This window comes from Ruditapes philippinarum, unplaced genomic scaffold (genome assembly GCF_026571515.1).
Source record: "Ruditapes philippinarum isolate M1 unplaced genomic scaffold, ASM2657151v2 ctg327_1_1_1_1, whole genome shotgun sequence".
Lineage (NCBI taxonomy): Eukaryota > Metazoa > Mollusca > Bivalvia > Venerida > Veneridae > Ruditapes > Ruditapes philippinarum.
In genome coordinates this window covers 92,916-120,285 of record NW_026851725.1, presented here as the reverse complement: position 1 = coordinate 120,285, position 27,370 = coordinate 92,916, and the positions used below count along the sequence as shown (strand labels likewise).

At 31.6% G+C, this 27,370-nt stretch overlaps 2 protein-coding genes across 7 annotated transcripts in view; one reads left to right on the top strand and one right to left on the bottom strand.

The window, feature by feature from the left end:
• Positions 1–1,249: 1,249 nt before the first annotated feature.
• Positions 1,250–26,730, top strand: LOC132738163 (uncharacterized). Of its 2 annotated transcripts, XR_009626825.1 has the most exons (3): positions 1,250–1,351; positions 2,428–5,419; positions 26,532–26,730. XR_009626825.1 is itself a non-coding variant. In XM_060725630.1 (2 exons), exon 2 carries the CDS (start codon positions 2,429–2,431, stop codon positions 4,526–4,528), a length of 2,100 nt encoding a protein of 699 aa, XP_060581613.1. In that variant the 5' UTR covers positions 1,250–1,351; position 2,428; the 3' UTR covers positions 4,529–5,596. The 2 variants fall into 2 exon arrangements, 1 of the variants encoding a protein (XP_060581613.1); XM_060725630.1 differs by lacking the exon at positions 26,532–26,730 and having other exon boundaries at positions 2,428–5,596.
• The window catches only part of LOC132738133 (ESF1 homolog), a 47,643-nt gene continuing 32,676 nt past the window's right edge, over positions 12,404–27,370 (bottom strand). For 4 of the 5 annotated variants that reach the window (XM_060725603.1, XM_060725589.1, XM_060725617.1 and 1 more), the window contains exons 11-14: positions 22,009–22,120; positions 19,145–19,206; positions 13,816–13,956; positions 12,404–12,793 (exon numbers count right to left, since the gene is read on the bottom strand). In XM_060725603.1, coding sequence (XP_060581586.1) covers positions 12,497–12,793; positions 13,816–13,956; positions 19,145–19,206; positions 22,009–22,120 — 612 coding nt within the window. In that variant the 3' untranslated portion in view covers positions 12,404–12,496. The remainder of the gene's footprint in view (positions 12,794–13,815; positions 13,957–19,144; positions 19,207–22,008; positions 22,121–27,370) is intronic. The other variant, XM_060725598.1, reaches the window with a different exon arrangement.

The window sequence follows — 27,370 nt, the reverse complement described above, 5'->3', positions numbered from 1 at the left end:
TATATACTCTTAAATAGACAATGTTGACCTTAAATCCCCAAGAGTGACCTTGACATTGGAGGTATTACAAACATTTGTGCCAAGTTATTTCAAATTCCTTTGTTAACTGACATACAAATGGGCCTGACACGAAAATGTGACGGACAGACGGACAGAATGATGTTCTTTCTGAGTTGGCATAATAGGGTTTTTTTCTTCTTGATCTCTTAAACCCAATAAGTAATGAATTTATACCAAATAAGCAACCTTCTTCCCAACAAGTACAAGTCTGTACGGATTGAACATTGATATTCACTCCATTATGTCACTTGAGTTTCTACCGACGGACAGATGTGCACAGAACTAAGATAAAGGGCCATTTCTATTGTTATTTTCTTTTGATTAATTGAGAGCCATTGGCCCCTTCCTCTTTTGTGTCAGAATAACTCTATTTGTTCTCTTTTGTTCTGTTTACAGTTAGAAAGTCCCTATCCCTATCAGTAGTGTGGGCAGACAGACAAAGCCTATTTCTTTATCCCCCTTTTTTCATCGAAAAGACAGGGGATAAAAATATGCAAAGGATAAGTATTACAGACTTGGTTGTATATTAGGTAATATAGGAAATTTAACATTACAATGCAATAATAATACTTGAAGCAAGGAGTATCAATTTGTTCATCATTTAAGACATTTTAATTCTGATTTGGAAACGAAATATATAATGTCGTCTTTTTTAATTTTCTAAAAACTAAAACTTTCTTCAAAACTAAAATATACATATGGTAGTACCTATTCGCAAGGTTATTCATACTAATAAAGCCTTTCAAGTTTAAGCACACAAAAATATAATTTTTAAAAGCATACTTTTCTTTTTTTTTTTTTTTTTTTTTTTTTTTGAAGATGTTTCTTCTACCATAAATGAAGCCATATCTGCATCAACTGGTACATCATCGTCACTGAATGCTTGTTCCCCTAAACCTACTGATTCCTGTAAAAATAAGTTCAATTTTTCAAGCTTTTTAATGTGAAAACAAACCCACTTCAAATTTAAGATATTAAAATCTTTTAACAAAGAATCAAAGTGGTTCTTCATTCGCATTTTATAAACATTATAATTAAGTTTCTACCAAGCAACAGCAAAAATACAAAAAGGGGCATAACAATGTTAAAATGATATGCAATTGAAATACACTGAGTTGCCTCCCATACTATCCCAAAATTGTTGAAACCAAAAGAGGAAGTTTAAAAAATTCCAAGTGGATTTCCATTTGTAATAAAAAAAAATCATATGACATTTATTTATATATCTCTCGTCATTATAGCAGCAAATAATATTTTCATAGATTATCCTGATTCTACTTACAACTAGCAGGTAACAAAATTTATATTAAAAGTGTTAACATTTTATAATTTTGCTCAATATGAATTTATGCTTTAAAGTGTTTTGGTCTATAATGACAGTTCTGTTTCTATTAATCAATAATTTTGCTGATAAATTTTAATATCAGACATAAAAACAAAGCAATGAAGAATTTATACATGAATGTTGTTGGCAAGTATGAGACAGATAATCCCATTTTACATAAATGTAAAAACAAAATTGTGGTAACCATAAGAGGCAGTCTAAAATCTCCAAGGGGATTTCCATTTGTAATATAATAGTATCATATGACATTTATTTATATATCTTTCGTCAGTACAGCAACAAATAATATTTTTATGGATTATTCTGATTCTACTAACAACAAGCACGTAACGAGATTTATATTAAAAGTATAATTTTTTTATAATTTTGCTCAAAATTAATTTCTGCTTTAAAAGTTAATTGGTCTATTATGGAAGTTTTATAATACAATGAATAATTTTGTTGATAGTATTAAGAATTAGATGTAAAAACAACCATGAAAGAATTATACATGAATGTTGTTGGCAAGTGTGAGATCCAATTTTACATACATGTATATATTAATGTAGCAGATAATAAATTGTTCAAGAATAGAATATTATTACCGGTATTCATAATACTTAAATGTTCATACTGAATCATTTAGAAATTTACCAATCATCTTTTTCCAGCAATATTTTATAATAATATTCAAAAGATTCATTTCTATTGTTTTTATCTATATTTGAAATACATGTACTAAGAAAAAAATATGCTGATTGTAGACCTACCCACTTTAAAATGTTTCAAAATAAATGCAACAGCCATTATTCATGACCTGTTTTTTATCAAATCTAAATTTACTCCAATGCATATCTACATTTGGTACATTAATGATGTTGATATCATCATTCTTGTTTGTATTTTGACAAGAATAATTCAAGTTGCACATAAAAGCACTATAAAAATCAAACATCGGTAATTTGTACATGTCACAAACTTAGACTATATAGTTGTATTATTAATTTCCAATCTCAGTTTATTTCTTGTATTACCTATTTCAGCATGTATCACATAAACGATTACTCCCATAACATATCTTTGAGACTGTCAGAAGTCTTAGGTGACATTGGTGTTAATGAGACAATGGTGATGAAAAGAAGAAAGATACACATGTTGATGGAGACAATGAATACCATCACTATAAGGTTAAATGATAGAAACGAAACAATATTTTACCCAGGAAGTCAGAGTGAAGGTTCAACAACACTAGGACTTCACTCTGATATTGATATTTTACAATGTTTTAATAATTTCAATGTGATACAAGACTGGGCTGACTGGAAAAAAGGGAAGACAAATCTACTGATGATACAGGATAACAATACAACACCCGGTTACTGTTCTCTACAACAGTTAGGAACTAATGTACCTCTACCAGTAACTGATGTTAGAGATAAATATCATATTAGAGATATAAATGGAAGAGTACTTTTAAAAAATGATATACAGGAGAGCATAATCCCTGAGGGAGGACAAATACATGGGCCATCAATTGCAACACAAGTGAAAGATGGATTTGCTGCAACTGACAGTGCTCTAGCCCTTCTCTGTGTATCATGGCCCCGTTCAGCTTTAGATTGGTTACATTACCAGGAATCAGATGTATGGCCAACACAAGAAATAAAGCAATATGCTATTAGCAGTAGTTGTTATGTCGTTCCTGTTGGCAGCAAAGTTAGTATTGACTCACAGATAGAATGGAGAATTTCTACAACACTAGCAGAAAGATGCTTGATGTTTAATTTGAACATTACACAGTTGAGGTGCTATGTTTTAATGAAAATGATTGTGAAGTCATATCTCAATTTGAATGGTGAAAACAATTTGTCTAGTTTTATGTGTAAATCGGTTGTTTTGTATTGTGTAAAGAATATTGAATCAAAAATGTGGAAAAAATGTTATTTAATGCAGTGTTTAACAATCTGTTTATTACAATTATATAACTGTTTACAGAGGGAAGAATGTCCACACTTTATAATAAAAGAAAATAACTTAATGGCAGGACAATTCACAGCTGATGAAAAATACAACCTTTTACAAACAATAAATCTTTTAGTACAAAAAGGTGGTCTTGGATTACTTGGTATTAAAATTGATGATGTCGGTCAAAGACTGAAAATAAAATTGAACATAATTCCTCAAGCCATTCATTACCCACCATCTAAACTTGAAATCAGTAAAGATGTGTCAACTCATTTATATCTTAACTTTTCAAAAAACAATAATGAATTTCAAAAACATATCTTGTATGACACAGAATCTCTATCAATCTGTATTCAAAGATTAATGAAGTACAGTAAAGAAGGAAATAAACTAGAACAGTCAGCATGCAGATTTCTGGCACCTAAATTGTTCACTACTTTGGGATCTATCTTGGCATCATCAAGTATTGGTCAATCTGGATCCATATCACATCAGGCTTTAACCTGGTACTCAACAGGCTTGAAATCAAGTGATGTGTCAGACAGATTAAAACTGGCTTCTATGTTTTATTGTACTGGAGATTTTGGAAGATCTGAAATTACTTTGAGAAATATAGCGCAACAATTCAATAATGATGTTACAGTTCCTCTTTGTAGCTGCTATGAAAATCATCTTCGAAAGCCAAATCCAGATTTTTTTGAAATATGCAATGACCAAAATGAATCTTCTCTTCAACAGTATATAGCATATTGTGTACAATTCCTGCAAAGTGAAATAAACTGTGTTCCTCCTGAACTACGATATGAAATGTTCAGATCTACACAAGATGATATGCGACATCATAGAAACGAACATTTGGACTACTGGATGTATTGGGCGGTTGTGGATTCTCTCCCTTTTCTTCATTTTTTACAATACCAAATTTACAGCCGGCTACAGAAACATCAGGATCAACAACAAGCACTGAATGATCTCATATGGATCATTGATACAAACGAAAATCTCAGACACAAAGAAACAGACCTCAATCTTCTTGGACAACTAATGGAACAAGCAAATAGACTTCAAGATGCACTTAAATGCTATATGATGTCTCTGCAGATAAGATCAAGAAACAATGCCGCACGGTTTCATGTCTGCAGGCTACTTGCTACCCTTGCTTCCAGAAGATTCACATGAACTTTAATGAAATGGAATGTGACTTGTTTTTGCCAATGCAAATATACCCATGAGTAATAAATGGAAATGTAGTATAGTGTGCTTATGCCAACATTCACATGAATTATAATGAAATTGAATGGTCAGAAAGGCTTTAAAAATTATCTCTCATCTGATAAAAAAGAGTGGATAGAGTGGATAGAGTACAAGCACATTAAACTAGTATAATATATATTTTGTACAATGATAGACACCAAGAATGTTCAATCATGCTTGTATGCTCCTTTTTAAAAACCAGTGAAGTTGGAACAAAAATGCCTGTGAAATAAATTTTAAGGTATACTCAGAATTTTAAATATACCAGTCACCACAATTAAACATTGCCTGTATAAAACATTTTCTTAATTTTTTTTCTAATTTAGTAGAAGATGTTTGATTTTTTATATCAAGTCAAATAATATTTTATATCTATTCATTTATACTTTATCTATTCATTTAGCTTTTTTTGCAATGGTCTAACCAAAACATTGTAGCTTTAAAACTGAAGTTTGATTGTTTATTTTGTACATGAGCATCACTTGATCTTCAAATTGTCCTAAACTTCTTATTTTTATATTTCTTGACCTGTATATTGTTTTCATTGATATTGCTTGTTTTGTACATGTAGATAGTCTGTTCAATTTGTGTTATCTAGAAAAGTTTAGATAAGTGTTTGGTATATAGATACTAATAGTTTACGTGTCTTTGAGGCTTTCTAATTTGCTGTTAAAGACATTTTAGGGACATATAATATGGCAATATAAAAGTATATCCTATTATGTAATAGTCTTTACAGAAGAACTTATGAAAAACTAGTATGTAGTGATTGATATTTTCATACACTTTTTTGTTAAAGTTATTTAATTGATGAAAGTTTTTCTATGAAGAAATTAAATACATGTATTACCAGTTGGAAGTTTGATCATTTTATATAAACTTGAACTTTTAAACAATAATGTTTTTCCTTACAACTAACATAGTTTAACTAATTACCAAGCAATATTAATGTCAAAAAGCTTTGTATTAATCTGTTTGTTTAATAATTTGATGCAGGAATAAAATTTGCAACAATTATTTATTATTTTTGTGAAAGTATTTATATTTTAATATCATTCCTCACCAGTTACAGACTATATCAAGAGTTTCTTGCCACAAATTGCACAAAACTTTTCTCAGTGAAAGCGCGTCAAGAGAGTGGATAAGAAGACAATATTGTTAGATGTTTGGTTTAAGGCGATCCCGATGTGGTGTTTAAAAACGCTTTTTTTAATAAAAATTTTTTAAATAAAAATTTTCCCAAAATTTAAAAAGAGACCCTGTATTTTTAACTCCCCCAATTCATGAAAAATAAAAAGTGTTTCTTTTTTTAAATGATGATGTTATTTTTTTTTTTGAAAAAAACCCAAAACCTTAAAAAGGAAATTTTGGCCAAAAAAAAGGGTTAAAAAAGGGGCCCAACCAAACCTCCAAAAAAATTTTCCCTTCCCCGGGAAAAAATCCCCCCTTTTCTAAAACAACTGTATTTAAAAAAATGATAATTTCTTTGTTATACCTTTTCTTTATTTTTAAAAATAACCCTACTGGAATAAAAAAATTTTAAAAGACAAACATTTTTCTTTAAAAAATGACCCAAAAAAAAACCCAAAAAACCAAAAGGGCCCAAGGTTAAAAAAAAAATTTTCAACCCCCAAAATCTGAGGTTTTTTCCCCCTGGCGTAACTGAAACAGAAGGTAAAATTGCCCCAATGAAGAAAAAAAATTTAGATTAGATAGGGGAAACTCTAAAATTGACTGAAACCCCTTTACAAATGGCTAAAAAAATTAAAAAAATTGGGTTTTGGGAAAAATTGCTTTTAAAGCTGTAAAAAGTAACAGGGGTTAAAAAATCCCTTTCCCCCTTGGGCCCCCCCAGTTTTTTCCCCTTTAAAAACCCCATCTGTTTTTTTTTAAATTTTCCCCGAAATTTTGGGTTTCAAAAAGGAAGCTTTTTTTATTTACCCAAAATTTTAAAACCCACCCAAAGCCCAGCCCCAAACTGTCCCCATCTCCCTAATGTTTTCAAATTTTTGCACGATAATCAGCACCTTTATTAAAACAAAGATATCAAAGAAAATCAAATTATCTCTGGACAAACCATATTTAGGCTTTTATCTTTAATACTATCTGAATCATTTAAGGCTTGTTTTACAATTATACTCATAAAGTTTTGTTTCTAAGTGTCTTTTAAAGTGACATTGCCTCTGGTAAAAAAATAAAACTTTATAAAAAATATGTGAGGGGTTGCCAATTGTTTTAACATTCAAATTTTGAACAATTCCTTTTTCATAGCAATTAAGTTTTGTAAAATAAAAGGCTTCTGTTTTTTTTTACAATGGTTTCATTTCAGTGATGAAATTGTTTGATTTTTTTTTTATAACCAATTATGATTAAACATGACATCAACTTTATTTTACCACCCTACAAAATATAACCAAATGCCACTTAAAAAGCATTCTGCAACATGTGATTTCCCAAAATAGAAATCATTTTGGTGTACTGTTACAAACCCCTTTTTAGTATTGTATAAACAATGTTTTAAAAACTAAAAAATTTCCCCAAATCAAAAAAGGGGAAACATCTGGTTTTGAAGCAAATAACCCCTTGAAAATCTTTTTCCCTCAACCCCTTTTTAGAAATTATTGGAAAAACCCTCTGAAAAATTTTAATTCCCACACGTTCCCACGTTTGTTTTTGGGTATTTTAAATTTTAAAAAATTAAAAAAACCATTTAAAAAATCAAACGGTTTTTTTCTGTAATTTATCTTTTTTTTCCAAATTGGGTTAAGAAAAAAAATTTAAAAGGGAGCTCCCGGGGTAAAAAAGCAAAAAAAAAAACCCAAAATGGGGAATTAGCTTGGAGGGGGAAAAATTTTAAAAGGGAATAGTTCAGGAAAAAAGCCCCAAAAAAAATCGAAATTTCCCCTTGCCTTTTTAAAGCCCCAAATTTTGAGTAAAAAACCGCTTTAAAAACCCTTTTTAAATTTTGGGGCCCTTTTTTCCCCAAATTAGAAAAAATTATTCAAAAAACCCCGGAGTAAAGGGGGAATGATCTTTTAATTTTCCCAAAAAAATTGATGGTCTAGCCCTAAAACAAAAAATAAAAAACACCCAAACCTAAAAAAAAAAAATTTCCCCGTCCTAAAAAAGCCCAAAAAAAACCCGGGGGGGAGTTCTTTTTTTTTCTAAAGGGGAAAAAAAATCCCAGTCTATTCTTTAATGAAAAGGAAAATTTTTAAAACCCTAGCCCTAAAAACCAAAATTATCCCCCAATTTTCCATTATAAAACCATTTTTTTTTTTCCCCTTTTTTTGGGGGCCAAAGTTAACCCCCTTTTTTGGTTTAAATTAACATTTGGTGGGCCCAAAATAAAGTATTACCTTTCCCCAAAAGGGGCCCAACACCATTCAAAACTTTAATTTTTAAAAATTTAGCGGGGGAAAAGCCCCAAATAACCCCTTTTAGTCTGAAAAATAAATTTTAAAAGGGAAAAATTTTTAAAACCCTTCCCGGAAAAAATTCTAGAAAAAATCCTGGATTAAAAAATTCAAAAATGCTCCCCTTTGTTGTCTAACCCAAGAGACTTTTTGTAAAGGGAAAAAAAAAAAAGTAAACATTTTAAAAATTTTCCCGTTCAAATTGCCCTTTTTAAAAAAACCATAAAAAGAAATCCCACCCTAAAGGGAAAATTTACCAAACAAAAATATTTTATTACAATTTTAAAAAAAAACCAAAAAACCATCAAAAACCCCTCTTTTTAAATTCCCCAACCCCAAGAAAAAATTTCCTTTTTTTCTGTCAAAGCCCAAAAATTTTAATTTAAAAAGGGTTGAAACCCAAATTTTTCCAGAAAATCCCGGGTTTCCCCTTTTTAAAAATTTTTACCAAGACATCTTTATAAAAAACAAAACATGTTAAGTTTTAAAAAATGTTTTTTGAAGAAGAATTAACCACTGATTACTTACCCCTTTTGTACAAATTTGTATGTAAAAATACAATTTTTTGTGATGATAATTGGTTTTCCCAATTTATGTAAGGTTGGGTTTTCCAAAAACCCAAAAAAATTTCTAAAAATTATCCTGACACAGTAAAACTGACCCGAGATACATACCTTAAAACGGAAAAGGGGCATTGGGAAAAAACTGGGGTTTATAATTGGAAAGGAAAACTCCCAAAAAAAGCACCCCACATTTAAAATTTTTTTCAAATGTTTTTTTCATGTGGTATAAAAACTTAAAGCATTAAAATATTAAGAAAAACTCCCCTTTTTATTCAGCACCTTTTAATTGCCAACCCCGTTAAAGCCCTTTTCCCCTGTCTAACAGATCTTTAAAAAGGGGGGGAGGAAAATATAAAAACAAAAAACCCAAAAAAAAAATACCCGGTCCCGGAAAATTTTGGGGTAAAAAGCAAAATTTTCATTAAAAAAATTTTTTAAACCCCATTCCCAACAAATTTATCCCTTTTTAAAAAAATTTCCCCTGACCCAAAAAAAAAAACCCCAAAAACCCCAAAATTTTTAAAAAAAATCCCTTTTGGGATTTGGGGTTTTTAAAGTTTTCCCTTGAGGCCAGGTGTGTTAAAAATGAAAAAAAATGTTTTATGGGAAAAGTTTAAAACTTTCCCCAGGTGGGGTTTAAATAGCAAAATTGTTTTTAACCCCCCACAAATTCCCTTTAAATGTATGATAGCATTTTTTTATAGGAAAAAAAACCCCTATGACAGCGTTTAAAAATAATTTAACCCAAAAAAAACTGGTTTCTACCTAGGGTTTTCCCCGTATATTGTAAAATTTAGGGGAATAAAATTTTTTACAAAAAAATTTAGACTTGTTTTAAAATTTTAAAAAACCCCAAACCCGGGGTTTGGGAAAAGGGTTTTCAGCTTTTTTTGCCTTTTTATTTTTTTTTTTCCTGCTGGAAAAATATTTCCTTTTATTTTCTTGGATTAACTTGTAAAAAATCTTTCTTTGAAACTTTCCCTTTTCCTTTCCCGTTATTAAGGCCCCAAAAAAGGTTTCCTTTAAAAAATAAAAAAAGTCTCCCTTTTTTCCTAATTTTGGGGGGTCGACCCCAATTTGTGAAATGGGAAGTAAAGGCCCAACCCCCTTAGAGCCCAAAACCCCAGAAAAAAATCGAGAAAAATTCAAAAAAAAAAATTTTCCCCCGGAAAAAGTCCCGGGAAAAAGTAACCTATGGTTTAAAAATTGGGGGTTTAAAAAAATTTGGGGGGTGTAACCCTTTTTTTTGACCCCATTTTACGTTTTTTTAAAATCAAACCCTTTAAAAAGTCCTCCCCAAACCCAACCCCTTTCCCCGGGGGGGTATAATTTTCATGTAAAAAGAAATGCTTTTTTGTGCTTTTAAATTGAAATTTTAAATTTTAAACTAGCCATTTTATTCAAACGTCTTACAAAAGGTTTTAACCCCCTTTGTACTCAGGGGTTCATTTTATATTCAACAAAGTTTAATATAAAATTTTTTAAATAAAAACGATAGCAGGGTGGTTTTAAAATGGGGAATCATTTTTCTTAAAAATATTTTTTAAAAGGAAAAGAAATTAAAATTTGATCCCCGTTTACACCCCCCAAAATCATAAAAATACATGTTTATGAATCATTAAGCTGTATCTCTTTATCTACACTTTTTTGAACAGTTATGTGCGTGTGTAATATTGTTGATCATTGTTCTGCATCATACAATGGGCAATTATTGTAAACTATTTAAAGGTTAAGCATGATATCAATTCTTATAGGCAGCGGTTAAAGAGGTTTCTTAACAGTCCAAATTTTTTTATTTATACACATGATAATATGATATAGTTCCTTGTTCGTTGACTTATATACCCGATCAAGTAATAATAAAAAGAGCTGTCGGTAGGACAGCATGCTCGACTATTCTTAGTGCTTGATAGTAAAAAAAATGCCTGATACAGTTACCTCCTCCTGTTTACAGGTTGGGGTCATGATGGTGAACAAGTGTGCAAAGTTTCAAAGCCATATGTCAATGGACTTTGAAAATATTTGAACTATTACAAAAACTTTAACGTAAATTCTAAGTCGAAAAAGGGGCATAATTCTGTCAAAATGCTTGATAGAGTTACCTCCTCCTGTTTACAGGTTGGGGTCATGATGTTGAACAAGTGTGCAAAGTTTCAAAGCCATATGTCAATGGACTTTGAAAATATTTGAACTATTACAAAAACTTTAACGTAAATTCTAAGTCGAAAAAGGGGCATAATTCTGTCAAAATGCTTAATAGAGTTACCTCCTGCTGTCTACAGGTTGTGGTCATGATGTTGAACAAGTGTGCAAAGTTTCAAAGCCATATGTCTATGGACTTTGAAAATATTTGAACTATTACAAAAACTTTAACGGAAATTCTAAGTCGAAAAAGGGGCATAATTCTGTCAAAATGCTTGATAGAGTTACCTCCTCCTGTCTACAGGTTGGGGTCATGATGGTGAACAAGTGTGCAAAGTTTCAAAGCCATATGTCAATGGACTTTGAAAATATTTGAACTATTACAAAAACTTTAACGTAAATTCTAAGTCGAAAAAGGGGCATAATTCTGTCAAAATACTTGATAGAGTTACCTCCTCCTGTCTACAGGTTGGGGTCATGATGGTGAACAAGTGTGCAAAGTTTCAAAGCCATATGTCAATGGACTTTGAAAATATTTGAACTATTACAAAAACTTTAACATAAGTGGTTACGCCGACGCCGACGCCGACGCCGACGCTCGGGTGACTGCAATAGCTCTACTTATTCTTATTGAATAGTCGAGCTAAAAATGATCATAAGCGTGTATCAAATTAAAATGGCTAAGATTGTGTTCGATTTTAGATATACTTTTAATCTTATCAATTATTTAAAAAACTTGCCACAATCTAATATAGTACATAAAAAGTGCAATTTTCAATCAGACAGATATTTCGAAAGGCCACCTATCTCAATGTCTATGTTACATGAATGAAGTATTTTCAAGGTATTAGTAAGTGTGACAGTGAGACTCAATATTATAATAGGTATCAAATTTTCGACACGAGAAAGGACGGGAGGAGGGGGGCAATTTTGACATTTCTTGCAGGGAGGCAGTTAAGGAGTTTTAACAGTGAATAACAATAAACAGTTTCATCATGTTTTTAAATATATTATAACGCTTAGATTTGGTGTAATGCAAAAAGTAAACTAATATGTATATTTTGTCGTCTTTGATGCTGATTTAACTTTATGCTGTTTAAATATTTGAAACATACTTTATGTAAAAGTAAAAAAGATACCAAATTATTATGCAAAAAATATTTCCATTTCTTATTATTGTACATTAAGATGCGTATTAAAGCATCAACGAAATGTATGTTGTATTTTGTTTTAATAAATTCTTCATCAATAATACTATCAGTTCATAAAACTGAATAATATCTTGATCACTGGCGACAATTAAAATTGTTAACAACTTAACAACAAAATATTTTTTCTTGTAATTTTAATCAAATTAACAGTTACCCGTTTCAATATTTTCTGTCATTTGTTTTATAACCAAGTTTGAGAAAGATTACATCTCTGATATGATCCACTTTCAAACATGTTACAACTCAATGCAATATCATTAAGATGATGTATATCGTTTTGAAAAATAAAATTACAAACCAAAGGAAAAGAAGTTAAGCAAAAAGAAACAGCCGTATGAGCCTTTTATCTTCATCTCTATAACAACAAAAATGTTCAGTTATCATCATTTATTTTAGCCTATAATAAAAGGTTATATGATGTCAGTTCAATAACATTCTAGTATCACACCTATTGATGAGTCCATGTCCCCTGCAATTTAAATTTCATTCCAAAATAACAATACCAGTTAAGTATGTTATACATTTAGTCCTTTATGTACAATATAACAAAACTTGTATCTACTATCTCTTTGACTTATTGCTATGGAAATGTTTTGTTTTACTTTTCACCGATTTTATCAAAGAGGCTAAATTATCCTCATTTGTAGTTTGTTTATTTATTAATTTTGGTTTCTTCACTTGCTCCTCCTCCCTGTCGGACACTGTCATTTTATGTTTATCTCTTTTCCCACTTCTTTTAATTTTCTCTGTAATGAGTGCCTCTGTCCCTTGAGTTTTGCGATATTCTGGTGCAGAAGGGTCTATGTTGAAATAATGGGAATCATACATGGCAGAAAATCGTGGATCAGCTACATTCACCTGTAAAGATATATAAGTGCAGATTTTAGGTTGTTAAATTCTTAAGAAGAACTAATATAAATTTGCTTCAATTACAGTAACAAAAAAGTTTCTGAATTTCAAAAAAGACAATTGAGGTGCCTATACTTCTTCGTTATGTATAATCTTTAATGCCTGGTTTCTATTTAACAACAAGAACGATCAGTAATCACATGTGTCGCCTCATAATGGCCAATTTCATGTTGGGACAAATTTTGGGACAGACGGACAGACAGACGGACAGTGCACAACTAGACTTGGTACTGATCAATCATGTAAAGTTTGGATAAAATTGCACCAGTAGCTTATGAGGAGTAGTCCGGACAAGCTTTTGCATATCTGGCAACACACAGAAAAAAACACCTTTTTATCAAAGGGCCATAACTCAGCCAAAAATCATTCAACCGGAAAACCCGTGCAATATGCGCAAGGACTTGAGCTACAGATCAATCCTGTAAAGTTTCATTGAAATTGCATAAGTGGTATAAGAGAACTAGTCCGGACAAACTTTAAAAATAAAAATTATTAAAGGGCCATAACTCTGACAAAAATCATTGAACCGGAAAATGCTGACAATATGCACAACTAGACTTGATACTGATCATTCCTGTAAAGTTTGGATGAAATTGCACCAGTAGTTTATGAGGGGTAGTCCGGACAAGTTTTGTGACGGACGGACAGACAGACGGACAGACAGACGACGGAGAAGTGATCCCTATATGTCGCCACTACTCCGTAGAGGCGACACAACAAAAACTGTTTCCTCATTCAGTACAATTTAATAATACCTAAGTACATTTCTACCAATTTTGGTCAGAATTTGTTTAGTATCAGGGGGAGAAATTCTCTAAATAAATAAATACCATAAGTCAGCTTTAATTTGGCAAGATTTTGGGGGCATTAATTACAACAAATTCTTGCCAAAGTGTCAATAAATTAGTTACACCATGTCTGTTTATAATGAAAACTGATATAATAATTAAGAGAAGTTACATGTACTTTACCTGAAAGTCATCCTCTTCTGGCTTGGATTTTTTAGCCTTCAATTTCTTCTTTTTCTTTTTACCATCTTCTTGCATGAGATCTTGTAGATTAAAATGCTTCTTGTTATCTCCTTCATCCATCATCAATAATGATAACTCTGCCTGTTAAACATAGAGTTATCATAGAATAAGATTTTGATCAATAAAATAACCATTAACCCTTTCCCTCATGAGCATATTGTGAAAAATGGCCGTTTTCATTGAACAGTCTCCTGTTACAAGTTCAAACTGCTATGAAACTATGAAAAATGCTTCAATACTAATCAAACTTGGCACAAATAGTAAGTAAGTAAGTAAGTAAGTAACGACTTTATTTAATGAGGCTAGCACATTCGGTTTCCCGATCTTCCATGTGGGCCTCAGCATATACATACAATGTAACATAACAACATATAAATACAATGTGACATAAATTATATACAACATTATATAGTCAACATTTACAAAACATCATTTAAGAAATAAACTGTTAATTTTTTTTTTTTTTTACACTTTGTGGCATTTTCAAAACTTCAATATTGAAAAATACAACTAATGTTAAAAAACAACACAGTTAGTCATCCTGGTATCATATTTAGAAAACTATGTACACAATAAAAATGGAAAAATGACATATATAATTTAAATGGAAAATTGCCAATGAATATAGTTGGCTTGAAATTTTTTCAAAGTTTCAGAATTTCTAACATGTATCGGAATGTCATTCCATATTGTAGGCCCAGAGTAATTAAGTGTTTTCCTAAAACACTCTGTTTTTGGTTTAGGTACAATTAGTTTTTCATTTTGGACAGATCTCAAATTAAAGTTGTGTCTGTCATTTACTGTTTGAAATTTATTTTTCATATACTTAGGAAAGGATGGTTCATTTATTGACTTATACATTAGAATTGCCTTTTTGTATCTGATTCTTTGGTCAAAAGGACTTCCAATTTAGTTCTTTAAATAGTTCATTTGATGGGGCATCAAAATTTTTGTCCAAAATTATTCTAGCAGCTCTTTTTTGAAATTTGATATTTGTGAGAGTAAATCACTGCTGCAGTTTCCCCAAATAGTGCAGCAGTAGTCCAAATGTGGCAGTATATATGCATTGAAGAAAAGTTTTCTAGCATGAAGATCAAGATATTGTTTAATTCTAAGAAGCAAATAGAGCTGTGAATTGCATTTTTAATAATTTTTTGAATGTGTGTTTTCCATTTTAGATTTTTGTCAACATAGACTCCTAGTACTTTTTCATTGTCTGTAAATTCTATTTCTTGATTGTGAAGGTTAAGAGAAGGTGTTGAAGAATGCTCAGATTTTGAATGCTTTATTGAGAAATTCATAGCTTTAGTTTTTTGTGCATTTAGTATCATTGAATTTTTGTACACACCATGTGCTTATACTATCAAGATCTGATTGAAGATTATCTTCTACTTCCCTTATAGTATTTCCAGTTGAAGTTAGAGAAGTGTCATCTGCAAACATATCAGTATTTGACTTTTTTATATGAAGATGTATGTCATTTATGTAAATTAAGAATAGCAGGGGCCCTAGGACTGAGCCCTGGGGTACTCCGGAGACAACTTCAGCAGATTCTGATAAAACACCAGACACATTTACTTTTTGTGACCTGTCTGACAGATATGATGTAATCCAAGTAATAGTGTGTGAGGAAAGATGATAGAAGGGTAGTTTTTCAATAAGAATTTTGTGATTAACTAAATCAAAGGCCTTAGATAAGTCCAGAAAAACAGTTCCAACAATTTTGCCATCATTAAGTGCATTTATCCAATTATCAATTAAATTTGTAAGTGCTGTTTCACATGAATGGTATGCCCTGAAGCCTGATTGAGCTGTGTAGAGGAAATTGTTTGTTTCTAAAAATAGCTTCAAGTTGTCAGAAACATGTTTTTCAAATATTTTTGAAATAAGTGGGAGAACTGAAATTGGTCTATAGTTGTTTTTGTCAGACTTGAGGCCTTTCTTGTAGATTGGTGTTACCTTTGATTGTTTTAACTGTGTAGGAAATTTTCCAGTTTTAATACTTAAGTTTATTATGGTACAAAGGGGTTTATCTATGACACTTGCTGCCGTTTTTAGAAATTTTGCACTAATGCCATCTAAGCCTGTTGCTTTCGTAATATCGAGACTGTTCAGTTTTTGTTTTACATAACTTAGTTCAACATAGGGGATTTCAAATTTATTTGGTTGATTTGTGCTTTCAGATTTAAAAGATTCTTGAAGAGCAATTTTCATTTTATGTGATAACTCAGTTATATTTTCAGCTTTTTTAAATACATTTGCAAAAAAGGTGTTAAATGTTTCTGCTGTTAACTTTTGATCAGTTATTGGCAAACCATTTTCATCATTTATATAGGATGTCTGTTGACCATCTGTTTTTCCTGATAGACTTTTCAAGTTTTTCCAAAGTTTTTTAGGATTTTTCTTATTTGAATTTATCTCATGGTTAAAAAAATCTGTTTTTGCTATATGGATGAGTTTTTTCACTTGTGTCTTCCAGTACTTGAAGTCATCAACATTATTTTTCTTTTTTGCATAGTCCCTACTATGTATTGCATTAGCTATATCTTCATTGAACCAATCAGCTTGATTTTTATGTTTAACTCTTTTTTGTTTGTATGGAGCATGTATGTTAAGAGTTTCTAAAAATAATTTGTTAAAAGTGTCTAAAGCATCATCTGGATCATTAAACATATCAATAAGGGACCATGGTTGTTTTGACAGATCATTTAAGAATGTATCAGCATTAAAGTTTTTTAAGTACCTGTATTTGATTATATCATGCGTTGGACCCTTTTTAACATTTTTATTTGTTCGTCTAGTAAAAATTATTGGAAAATGATCACTAATTGAAAGTACAGGTACTGCAGTGTATGAGATATTTTGTGGTTGGTTACTATAGATATGGTCAATAATAGTTGATGATGCTGGTGTAACTCTAGTAGGTCGTTTAATAAGTTGAGAAAGATTAAAAGTATTGATTATATTGTTCCATGTTGAATTATTTGAGCCTGAAGCACCAAAATTGTAGTTAAGATCTCCAAAAAGAATTACTTCTTTGTCTTCAGTAAATATTTTATCAAGGACCTCCTCAATTTTATAATTCCACGAAGTTAATGATGAAGGTGGCCTGTAAATGTATCCTAACAATAAAGGCTTTTGCTTGTCAAGTTTCATTTCAAGCCCATATTGACTCAATTTCCTCAGACTGTAGGTCAACTCTTAGTTCACATGGCAATGAAGACTTCACATATAAAACAATTCCCCCACCATTTGATTTCTTGTCACGCCTAAAGAGTTGATAATTATTTAAAGTTAACTCTGAATCAGAAAAAAAACATCACTTTAAAAAAGTTTCTTGAAGTCCTAATACATCAATGTCAGGATATTTGTCTACTAAATATTTGATATCGTAAAGTTTGGGGTAAAGATAGTGAATGTTTAAGTGGAAAAAATTTAGTCCTTTCTTATCAAATGTTATTTCATTCAAAGAGGGAAGTATATCAACTCCTTCATCACATTCTAATGAAGATGAGTTCTCGGATATTGTTCCTGGAGTGTTGTTCACTTTTTTATTTTGGTCAGTAACGTTTATCAAACATTCATCTAGGTCATTCTCTAATGACGGTGCGGAACCATCCATGTTGGCCAGGGATTCCATACTCCACGATAAACTCCGAACCTAGGATGAGGATTTGGAATTCTCCGAGCATTTTTCTGTCTGCTGTTGGCATGTGTCGAAAATTTACATGGTCTCTGGAAGAGTTGCTTACTTGTTGTCTGGAACTTATGCCTGCATTGTTTTTCGATGCAAGGATTTTTTGATCAGTCTTATGCCTGCATTGAGTCTTCTATTAGACTATTTGTTTCAGCAATATTTTTTCAGCAGATACAGTCTGTCTGTAGTAAATTAACTATTTCTTTGAAGTCTTCACAGATAGTATGCGGAGAGTTGGCATTGGAGATATTGTTTATGCCTGTAGTGCAAGATGATTAGGTCAGTTTCTTCTGTTAATTTTCGATGTGATCTATCATCTTCAATTTTTGTCTAGAGGTCCTGAACAGTTGCACCACTGGTTGATTTTATGGTGACATTTATCTGATTAGTACTCATTTTTTTTCTTATAAGTCCTTTAGTGACTGAAATCTCCCAGAATGAGTACTTCATGTTTTTTCTTCGCTGGGGCTCACACTTCTGTCTGGAGTAGATAATTCTGTGTTATTAGGACTTCTGCATGTTTCTGAAAGAGATTGCTTCCTTTCATCTATACAACTGATATTTCTGTGTTGGTAGACAGGGTGTTTTCATTTACAGGATTTTTGAGGTTTCATTCTGAAGGGACGTAGCCAAACATGAATAAATGTTTACTGGACGCATCGGCCTTTTGTAACGACATGCTCATTCTTAAATTCCTGTTACCATGGCAATGAGGGGCCATCTCAAAAGTTGCCCAAAAAAATAACTATCTTGCCTGATTTTCCATCAAAAATTATTTCAAAAGTGCATGCAACTTCTCAAGGGATTAAGATAGAGTCAAAGGCTTTTCAGTGTTGGTTACACATTACCTTATGATCAATCTAGGGTCATTTTTAGCCTCTCACAAGTCCCCCCTTCAAACCCCACAAACAGTAGGGGGCACATACATGTCTTTGGGGCCCAAATAGGACATTTTTTCACTATTCGAGGTCTAAAAGAGGGGGATTGAAAGTGCGTTGTTTCGCGTTTATATGAGGTAAATGATTAATTTTTAAATTAGAATTGTGTAAGGTGTTGAATATTTCTATTACAAAGGGACATCCTAATCTAAATGATTACTTCAATTTCTTTCACCTCTGATAATGACATCTAGCATTAATGTCAAGTGTTGACTACTTTCCTAACAAAGGGACGTACCAACATAAATAAATATATGTGTACTTCAATTACTTTCACATCTGACAAAGTTATTCTACTTTCTAGTTCAAAACCCAACATAAAATATCTACAGCAGTTTACTCCTCTGATTCGATGCAAGTACTTTTGCATGTGATTCTTTATAAATAATGTGATAAACCAATGATATGGCCACTGTTATATAAGTAGATCTATTATCTGTGTATCAAGCTTATTGCAAAATTTTATAAATTTGATTGATAGATAGAAACTTTTCAATATATTGCAACTAACATTTCAATATTTATCTCATTTTAATGTATCATATGTTAATTGTAACCTTGCCTTACAAATAAGTATCTTTATGTTAAATATTGGTGTGACATCATTTTAAATGCACTTGACTTATAAACAAACCTTTTTCTTGACAGTCTCTGAATCTTCCTCTTTATTGTCTTCATTTTTATTTTTCTTCTTCTCTGAAATACAAGAATTTGTAACAGAGTTACCAATGTCCCCCGCCACAGGGAATTTTTACATGAAACACAAAGTTGTGCTATCTCAAAATATTGAGGTATGGATCTGGACTGCCAGTGCAAAATTTTGATCAATGCTATTTCTGCACATGCCAGTAACGACAAGCAAATTCGTTGAATTTATATCCCCCGCTGAGTACTGGTTATTATTAACACAACAACTGAAGACATAAGGCTTTATTTATATATTAATCATGGCATAAACAGTCACATTCTTTGAACTTGATAAATATTCAGGGCAATAACAGAGCCATAACTTTGTGTTAAATAGTAATATCTGGAAATGCCCATGAGATGTATGCATACTACATAACTTAATAAAGGGCCATTAAATCTGAATTATAAGTATCTGACCGAAACAAAGGCACTTTATGCACATTACTCCTCTTAGGATATCCATAAAGTTTCATTTGAATTCAGCCAGTAGTTACAGATGAAGTAGCACCAGAAACGATTATTGCTCTGGTTGTATACTGCCTAAGTTATCAAGGTGTCATAACTCTAAGTTTAAAATGTCTGACCCAAAACAAGGCGACAATATGCGCATCTCCTCTTGGTATTGAAGGGTTTCTAATAAAGTTTCATTGAATCAAGCCAGTAGATTGCCAGAGAAGGAAGTGAGGAAAACAAGTATTTTCTATATGGATACTGTCATAACTAATCAAGGGCCATAAACTCTGTGTTAAAGTGTATCTGACCTCAACAAGGCAATGATATGCGCATCTTCTGTTTGGTATTGAAGGTTTCTCATAAAGTTTCATTGAATTCCAGTTCAGTAGTTTGCAAGAGAAGTTAGCGCGGTAATGATATTTGCTCTATATGCATACTGCCATAAACTAATCAAGGGCCATAAACTCTGAGTTTAAAGTGTCTGACCGGAACAAGGCGACCTATGCGCATCTTCTCTTGGATATTGAAGGTTTCCATAAAGTTTTCGTTGAATATACCAGCATTGAGTTTGCAGAGAGAAGTGGCGCGAGAAACAATTTTTCTTCTATATGCATACTGCATAACTAATCAAGGGCCATAACTCTGAGTTAAAGTGTCTGACCGGAACAAGGCAACGATATGCGCATCTCCTCTTGGTATAAAAGATTCCCATAAAGTTTCATTGAATTCCAGCCAGTAGTTGCAGAGAAGTAGCGCGGAAACAATTTTTACTTTATATACATACTGCATAACTAATCAAGGGCCATAACTCTTGAGTTAAAGTGTCTGAACGGAACAAGCCAACGATATGCGCATCTCCTCTTGGTATTGAAGATTCCCATAAAGTTTCGTTGAATTCTAGGCAGTAGTTGCAAGAAGTAGTGCGGAAACGATTTTTACTCTATATGCATATTACATAACTAATCAAGGGCCATAACTCTAAGTTAAAGGGTCTGACTGGAACAAGCTGACGATATGCGTGTGTGGCCTTGACCTTGGAGAAAAGGATCGGGGTGTTGTGCTTGACACATCGTCTTATTATTGTCAACATTTATGCCAAGTATTTTTAAAATCCCTTGATGTATGAGAAAGTTGTGCACTGGAAACAAAATATACTCCATAAAAGACAATGTTAATCTTTGACCTCCAACGGTGACATTGACCTTAGATGTAAGCGACTAGTTTTAGCCTAGACAACATCATCTTATTATTGTGAACATGTTGGTACCAAATAATTTAGACATATTTTAATCTTTTATATAAAGAAAGTATAGGCAGGACACAAAATAATCCCTGTAATCAGAATAGTTAATCTATTGACCTCCAAACTGTGGTCTTAACCTTAGGTGAACTAGGTAATGTTTTGGGTGCATTGACACATTGTCTCATTGATTGTAAACATTGTGCTAATGTTACTTTCAAATCCCTTCATGGATAAAAGAAAGTTATTGACTGCGACACGATATACACCCTCAATAGACAATGTTGACCTTATAATCACCAAGAGTGACCATTGATCTTGGAAGTATTACAAACATTTGGCCAAGTTATTTCAAATTCCTTGTTAATATGACATAGAAATGGCCTGTTTACAAAATGCTGACAGACAGAAGACAGAATGTTTTTTCTGAGTGACATAATGGGTTTTTTTTCTTTTTGATCTCTAAAACCCAATAAGCAATTGAAATTTATACAAAATAAACAACTTCTTTCCCCACAAGTACAAGTCTTGTACAGATTGAACATTGATATTCACTCCATTATTTCACTTTAGTTTCTAACAGACGGACAGATTATGCACCAAACTGAGATAAAGGTGTATTTCTATTGTTATTTTTTTTGCATTAATAGAGAGCCATGCGCCCCTTCCTCTTTTGTGTCGGAATAACATCTATTGTTCTTCTTTGTTCTGTTTACAGTTTAGAGATAGCCCTATCCCATCAGTAGTGCAGGGGCAGACCAGACGGAGGGTCTATTTTCTTTCTCTCTTTCATTCAAAAAGGCAGGGGAAAAATATTACAAAGGATAAGTTTTACAGACTTGGTTGTCTATAGTGTGATATAGGAACTCTAACATTACATTGCAAATAGCAATACTTGAACGCAAGCGGGGTTACAATTTCTTGTTTATCATTTAGACATTTTAATATTGATTTGGAAATGAAATATATAATTTCGGGTCTTTTTTAATTCTAAAACTAAAAACTTTCTTCAAAACTAAAATATACATATGGTAGTAACCTAGTCACAAGGTTATTCAACTTATTTAAAGCCTTCAGTTTAAGCACACACAAAAATAGAATTTTTAAAAGCGTACTTTTCTTTTTCTTTTTAATTGAAGATGTTTCTTCTGCCATGAATGAAGCCATGTCTGCATCAACTGGTAAATCATCATCACTAAATGCTTGTTCTCCTAAACCTACTGATTCCTGTAAAAATAAGTTCAATGTTTCAAGCTTTTCTATGTGTAAACAAACCCACTTCCTTCAAATTTAATATTTTAAAATCTTTTAACAATAAAGTCAAAGTGGTTTCTTTATTCGCATTTTATTTTCTACCAATACAAAATGGGGCATAACAATGTTAAAATGATATACAATTGAAATACACTGAGTTGCCTCCCTTACTGCAACAAAATTGTTGAAACCAAAACAGGAAGTTTTAAACATTCCAAGGGGATTTCCATTTATAATAAAGAAAGTATAATGTTACATTTATTTATATATATGTCGTCATTACAGCAACAAATAATATTTTCATAGGTTATCCTGATTCTACTACCAAGTAGCAGGTAACAAAATTTATATTTAAAATGTTATTAACATTTTATAATTTTTGCTAAATATTTAATTTCTGTTTTCAAGTGAATTGGTCTTTCAATAACAATGAATAGTTATGTTGATATTAAGTAATCAGACATAACAACAAACTACGAAAGTATTATTACATCAATGTTGTTGGCAAGCTACCAGAAAGATATCTGATTTTACCTACGTTAGCAGTTAATTGTTAATTCTAGAGTAGAATAATAATTTATTATTATTATATTATTATTATTAATAATATTAAATTAAATATTTAGAAATTTGCCAAAATTTGTTTTAAGCAATAATTGAATTAAAATAGTCCTATGATACATTTTTATAATTTTCACTACATACTTAAGGGAGACACAGGCAAAATTTTTATTTCTTAGTTTTGAAATTTTCATTCATTAATCTGTAAATGCCCTCAAAATAATATATTAGACAGTCAAAGGAACAAAACTTTTCTCCATATAAAGAATAAAATGGTGGTTCCCTTACTTGACCCGCGTGGGTCAGGTAAGAGCGCTAGCATTTCACAATAGTTGTCAAAGTGAACTCTAGAAACCTTTAAGAAAATGTCAAATGAATGACTTAGGCTTGTTTCAATCATACAATATCCACATTATCTATTATTGTAACTTCAAGGGATTGTTCAAGTCACATTACTTGTTTTAAAACTATTTGGTGATTCTATTGGCGTCTAAATTTTGTTCAAAATATATTGATATATTTACGCTTCAAACCCAAAGTATATAGAATTTAAACAGAAATTCATGCTGAAACTTCATGAAAAGTCATTTTAGCGTGATTTGAGTTATAAGATCATTTTAATATTTTTGTCATTATTTTGCCTGAATATCCCTTTAAAACGTTTCTAAATAAAAATTTTTTGTGCCTGCCATTATTCATAACCTTTTCATATCATATCATAAGTTATTCTAATGCATGTCTACATTTTGGTACATTAAAAATTCCTGATGTTTATAATTGATTGTCATCCTAGTTTGTATTTTTGACACAAATATCCTGTTTACACATGTAAGCACTATAAAATTAGAGTTCAGTAATTTGTAAATGTCACAAACTTAGACTATACATGTATAGTTGTTTCATTAATTTTTAATCTCTGTATCTCTTGTATTATCTATTTCAGCATGTATCACATAAACGATTACTCTCATAACATATCTATGAGACTGTCAGAAGTCTTAGATGACATTGGTGTTAATGAGACAATGGTGATGAAAAGAAGAAAGATATTCATGTTGACAGAGACAATGAATACCATCAGAAACAGGTTAAATGATAGAAACGAAACAATATTTTACCCAGGAAGTACGACTGAAGGTTCAACAACACTAGGACTTCACTCTGATATGGATGTTTTACAATGTTTTAATAATTTCAATGTGATACAAGACTGGGCTGACTGGAAACAAGGTAAATGTAACCTACTTATGATACAGGATAACAATACAACCCCTGGATACTGTTCTCTACAACAGTTAGCATCTGATGTGCCTCTACCAGTAACTGATGTAAGAAAAATATATCATATGAGAGATATAAATGGAAGAGAACTTCTAACAAATGATTTATGGGAGAATGCGATATCCGAAGGAGATCAACATGGGCCAGCAATTACATCACAAGCGAAAGATGGATTTTGTGCAACTGACTATGTTCCAGCTTTACCTTGTGTATCATGGCCCCGTTCAACTTTAGATTGGTTACAGCACCAGGAGTCAGATAGCTGTCCAACACAAGAAATTAAGCAATATGCTATTAGCAGTAGTTGTTACGTTGTTCCTGTTGGCAGCAAAGTAAGTATGAACCCACTGATTGAATGGAGAATATCTACAACACTAGCAGAAAGATGCTTGATGTTTAATTTAAACATTACACAGTTAAGGTGCTATGTTTTAATGAAAATGATTGTGAAGTCATATCTCCATTTGAATGGTGAAAACAATTTGTCTAGTTTTATGTGTAAATCAGTTATTTTGCATTGTGTAAAGAATATTGAATCGAAAATGTGGAGAGAATGCAATTTAATCCAGTGTTTAACTATTTGTTTATTACAATTATATAACTGTTTACAAAGGGAAGAATGTCCACATTTTATAATAAAAGAAAACAACTTGATGGCAGGACAATTCACAGCTGATGAAAAATACAAACTTCTACAAACAATAAATCTTTTAGTACAAAGAGGTGGTCTTGGATTACTTGGTATTGAAATTGATGATGTTGGTCAAAGACTGAAAATAAAATTGAACATAATTCCTCAAGTCATTCATTACCCACCATCTAAACTTGAAATCAGTAAAGTTGTGTCAACTTATTTATATCTTAATTTTTCAAAAATCAAGAATGAATTTCAAAAACATATCTTGTACTGCACAGAATCTCTATCAATCTGTATTCAAAGATTAATGAAGTACAGTAAAGAAGGAAATAAACTGGAACAGACAGCATGTAGATTTCTGGCACCTAAACTGTTCACTACTTTGGGATCTATGTTGGCATCATCAAGTATTGGTCAATCTGGATCCATATCACATCAGGCTTTAACCTGGTTCTCAACAGGCTTGAAATCAAGTGATGTGTCAGACAGATTAAAACTGGCTTCAATGTTTTACTGCACTGGAGATTTTGGAAGAACTGAAATTACTTTGAGAAATATAGCGCAACAATTCAATAATGATGTTACAGTTCCTCTTTGTAGCTGCTATAGAAATCATCTTCCAAAGCCAAATCCAGATTTTTTTGAAATATGCAATGACCAAAATGAATCTTTTATTCAACAATATATAGCACATTGTGTGCAATTCCAGCAAAGTGAAATAAACTGTGCTCCTCCTGAACTACAATTTGAAATGTTCAGATCTACACAAGACGATATGCTACATCATAGAAATGAGGGAGAAGACTACTGGATGAACTGGGCGGTAGTGGATTCTCTCCCTTTCTTCCATTTTTTACATTACAAAGTTTACAGTCGGCTACAGAAACACCAAGATCAACAACAAGCACTTAATGATCTCATATGGATCATTGACACAAACAAAAATCTCAGACATAAAGAAACTGACCTCAATCTACTTGGGCAACTAATGGAACAAGCAAATAGACCTAAAGATGCACTTCAATGCTACATGATGTCTCTGCAGATAAGATCAAGAAACAATGCTGCACGGTTTCATGTCTGCAGGCTACTTGCTACCCTTGCTACCAGAAGATTCACATGAACTTTAATGATATGGAATGTGACATGCTTTTGCCAGAGCATTTATACACATGAGCTTTAAAATGAAATGGAGTGTAGTGTGCTTATGCCAATATTCATATGAACTATAATGAAACTGAATGGTCAGAAAGGTTAGAGAGGGGATAGAGTACAAACACATCAAACTAGTATAATATATATTTTGTATTATGACAGACAATGTACCAAGAATGTTCAATCATGCTTGTATGCTCCTTTTACAAATCAGCGAAGCTAGTACAACACTGCCTGTGAAATAAATTTGGAGGTATACTCAGAAGTTTCAATATACCAGTAACCACAATTAAACATTGCCTGTATAAAACATTTTCTTAATTTTTTTTTCTAATTTAGTAGAAGATGTCGAGTAAAATCATATTTTTTGTCTATTCATTTATACTTTTATCTATTATTTTAGCTTTTATGCAATGATCTAACAAATTGCTTTAAATCTAAAGTTTAATAAAGTGTATTTTGTTCATGAGCATCATTTGTTCTTTAAATTATCCTAAACTTCTTATTTTTATATTACTTGACCTGTATATTGTTTTTTGGATAAATGTTTGGTACTTAGAAACTAATAGTTGACGTGTCTTTGAGGCTTTCTAATTTGCTGTAAAAGACATTTTAGGGACAAATAATATGGCAATATAAAAGTATATCCCATATGTAATAGTCTTTACAGAAGAACTTATGAAAAACTAGTACATATGTAGATTGATATTTTCATACAATTTTTTGTTAAAGTTATTTAATTGATGAAAGTTTTTCCATGAAGAAATTAAATATTACCAGTTGGAAGTTTGATCATTATATATAAACTTTAACTTTTATACAATAATGTTTTTCCTTACAACTAACATATTTTTACTAATTACCAAGCATAGTAATATTACTGTCAAAAACCTTTGTATTAATCTGTTTGTTTAATAATTTGATTCAGGAATAAAATTTGCAACAATTATTTATTATTTTTGTGAAAGTATTTTAATATCCTTCCTCACCAGTCACAGACTATAACAAGAGTTTCTTGCCACAAATTGCATAAAACTTTTCTCAGTGAAAGCGAGTCAAGAGAGTGGATAAGAAGACAATATTGTAATGTTTGGTTTAAGCATCCCATGTGGTGTTAACGCTTGCTTCTTAATAACAAATTTTCATGAATATTCTAAGTATAAAAGAGACACCTGTATATTTACTGTGCATTGTCATGATAATCAAGTGTTCCATGTTTCATGATGATTGTTTTGATATTTTTGAAAACATCCTACTTGATAGGCAATTTTGGCAAAAAAAAGTTAAAAAGGGCACAACTCCAAAAACATTTCTTCCAGAATAATGTCCCTTGTCTGACAACTGTACATTGAAATGATAATTTCATGTTGATACCATTCATAGGTTTGAAATCGACAATTTAGACAAACATTTTTCTGTTCAAAATGGACAGAAGTCCTAAACTAGGGCCAAGATTATAAAGAAATTCTCCAAGTTCAAACTCAGATCTGAGGTAATTGACTAGTCAGTAACTGTCACAGAATGTACATTGACCTGTGAAAAAAACGAGATTTGAGAGAGGACTCGGAAAAAGAGTTCCATAACCTTAA

Bases quoted from the DNA above. Each gene is read 5' to 3' on its own strand.
- LOC132738163 (XM_060725630.1), top strand. From the start codon at position 2,429: ATGTATCACATAAACGATTACTCCCATAACATATCTTTGAGACTGTCA.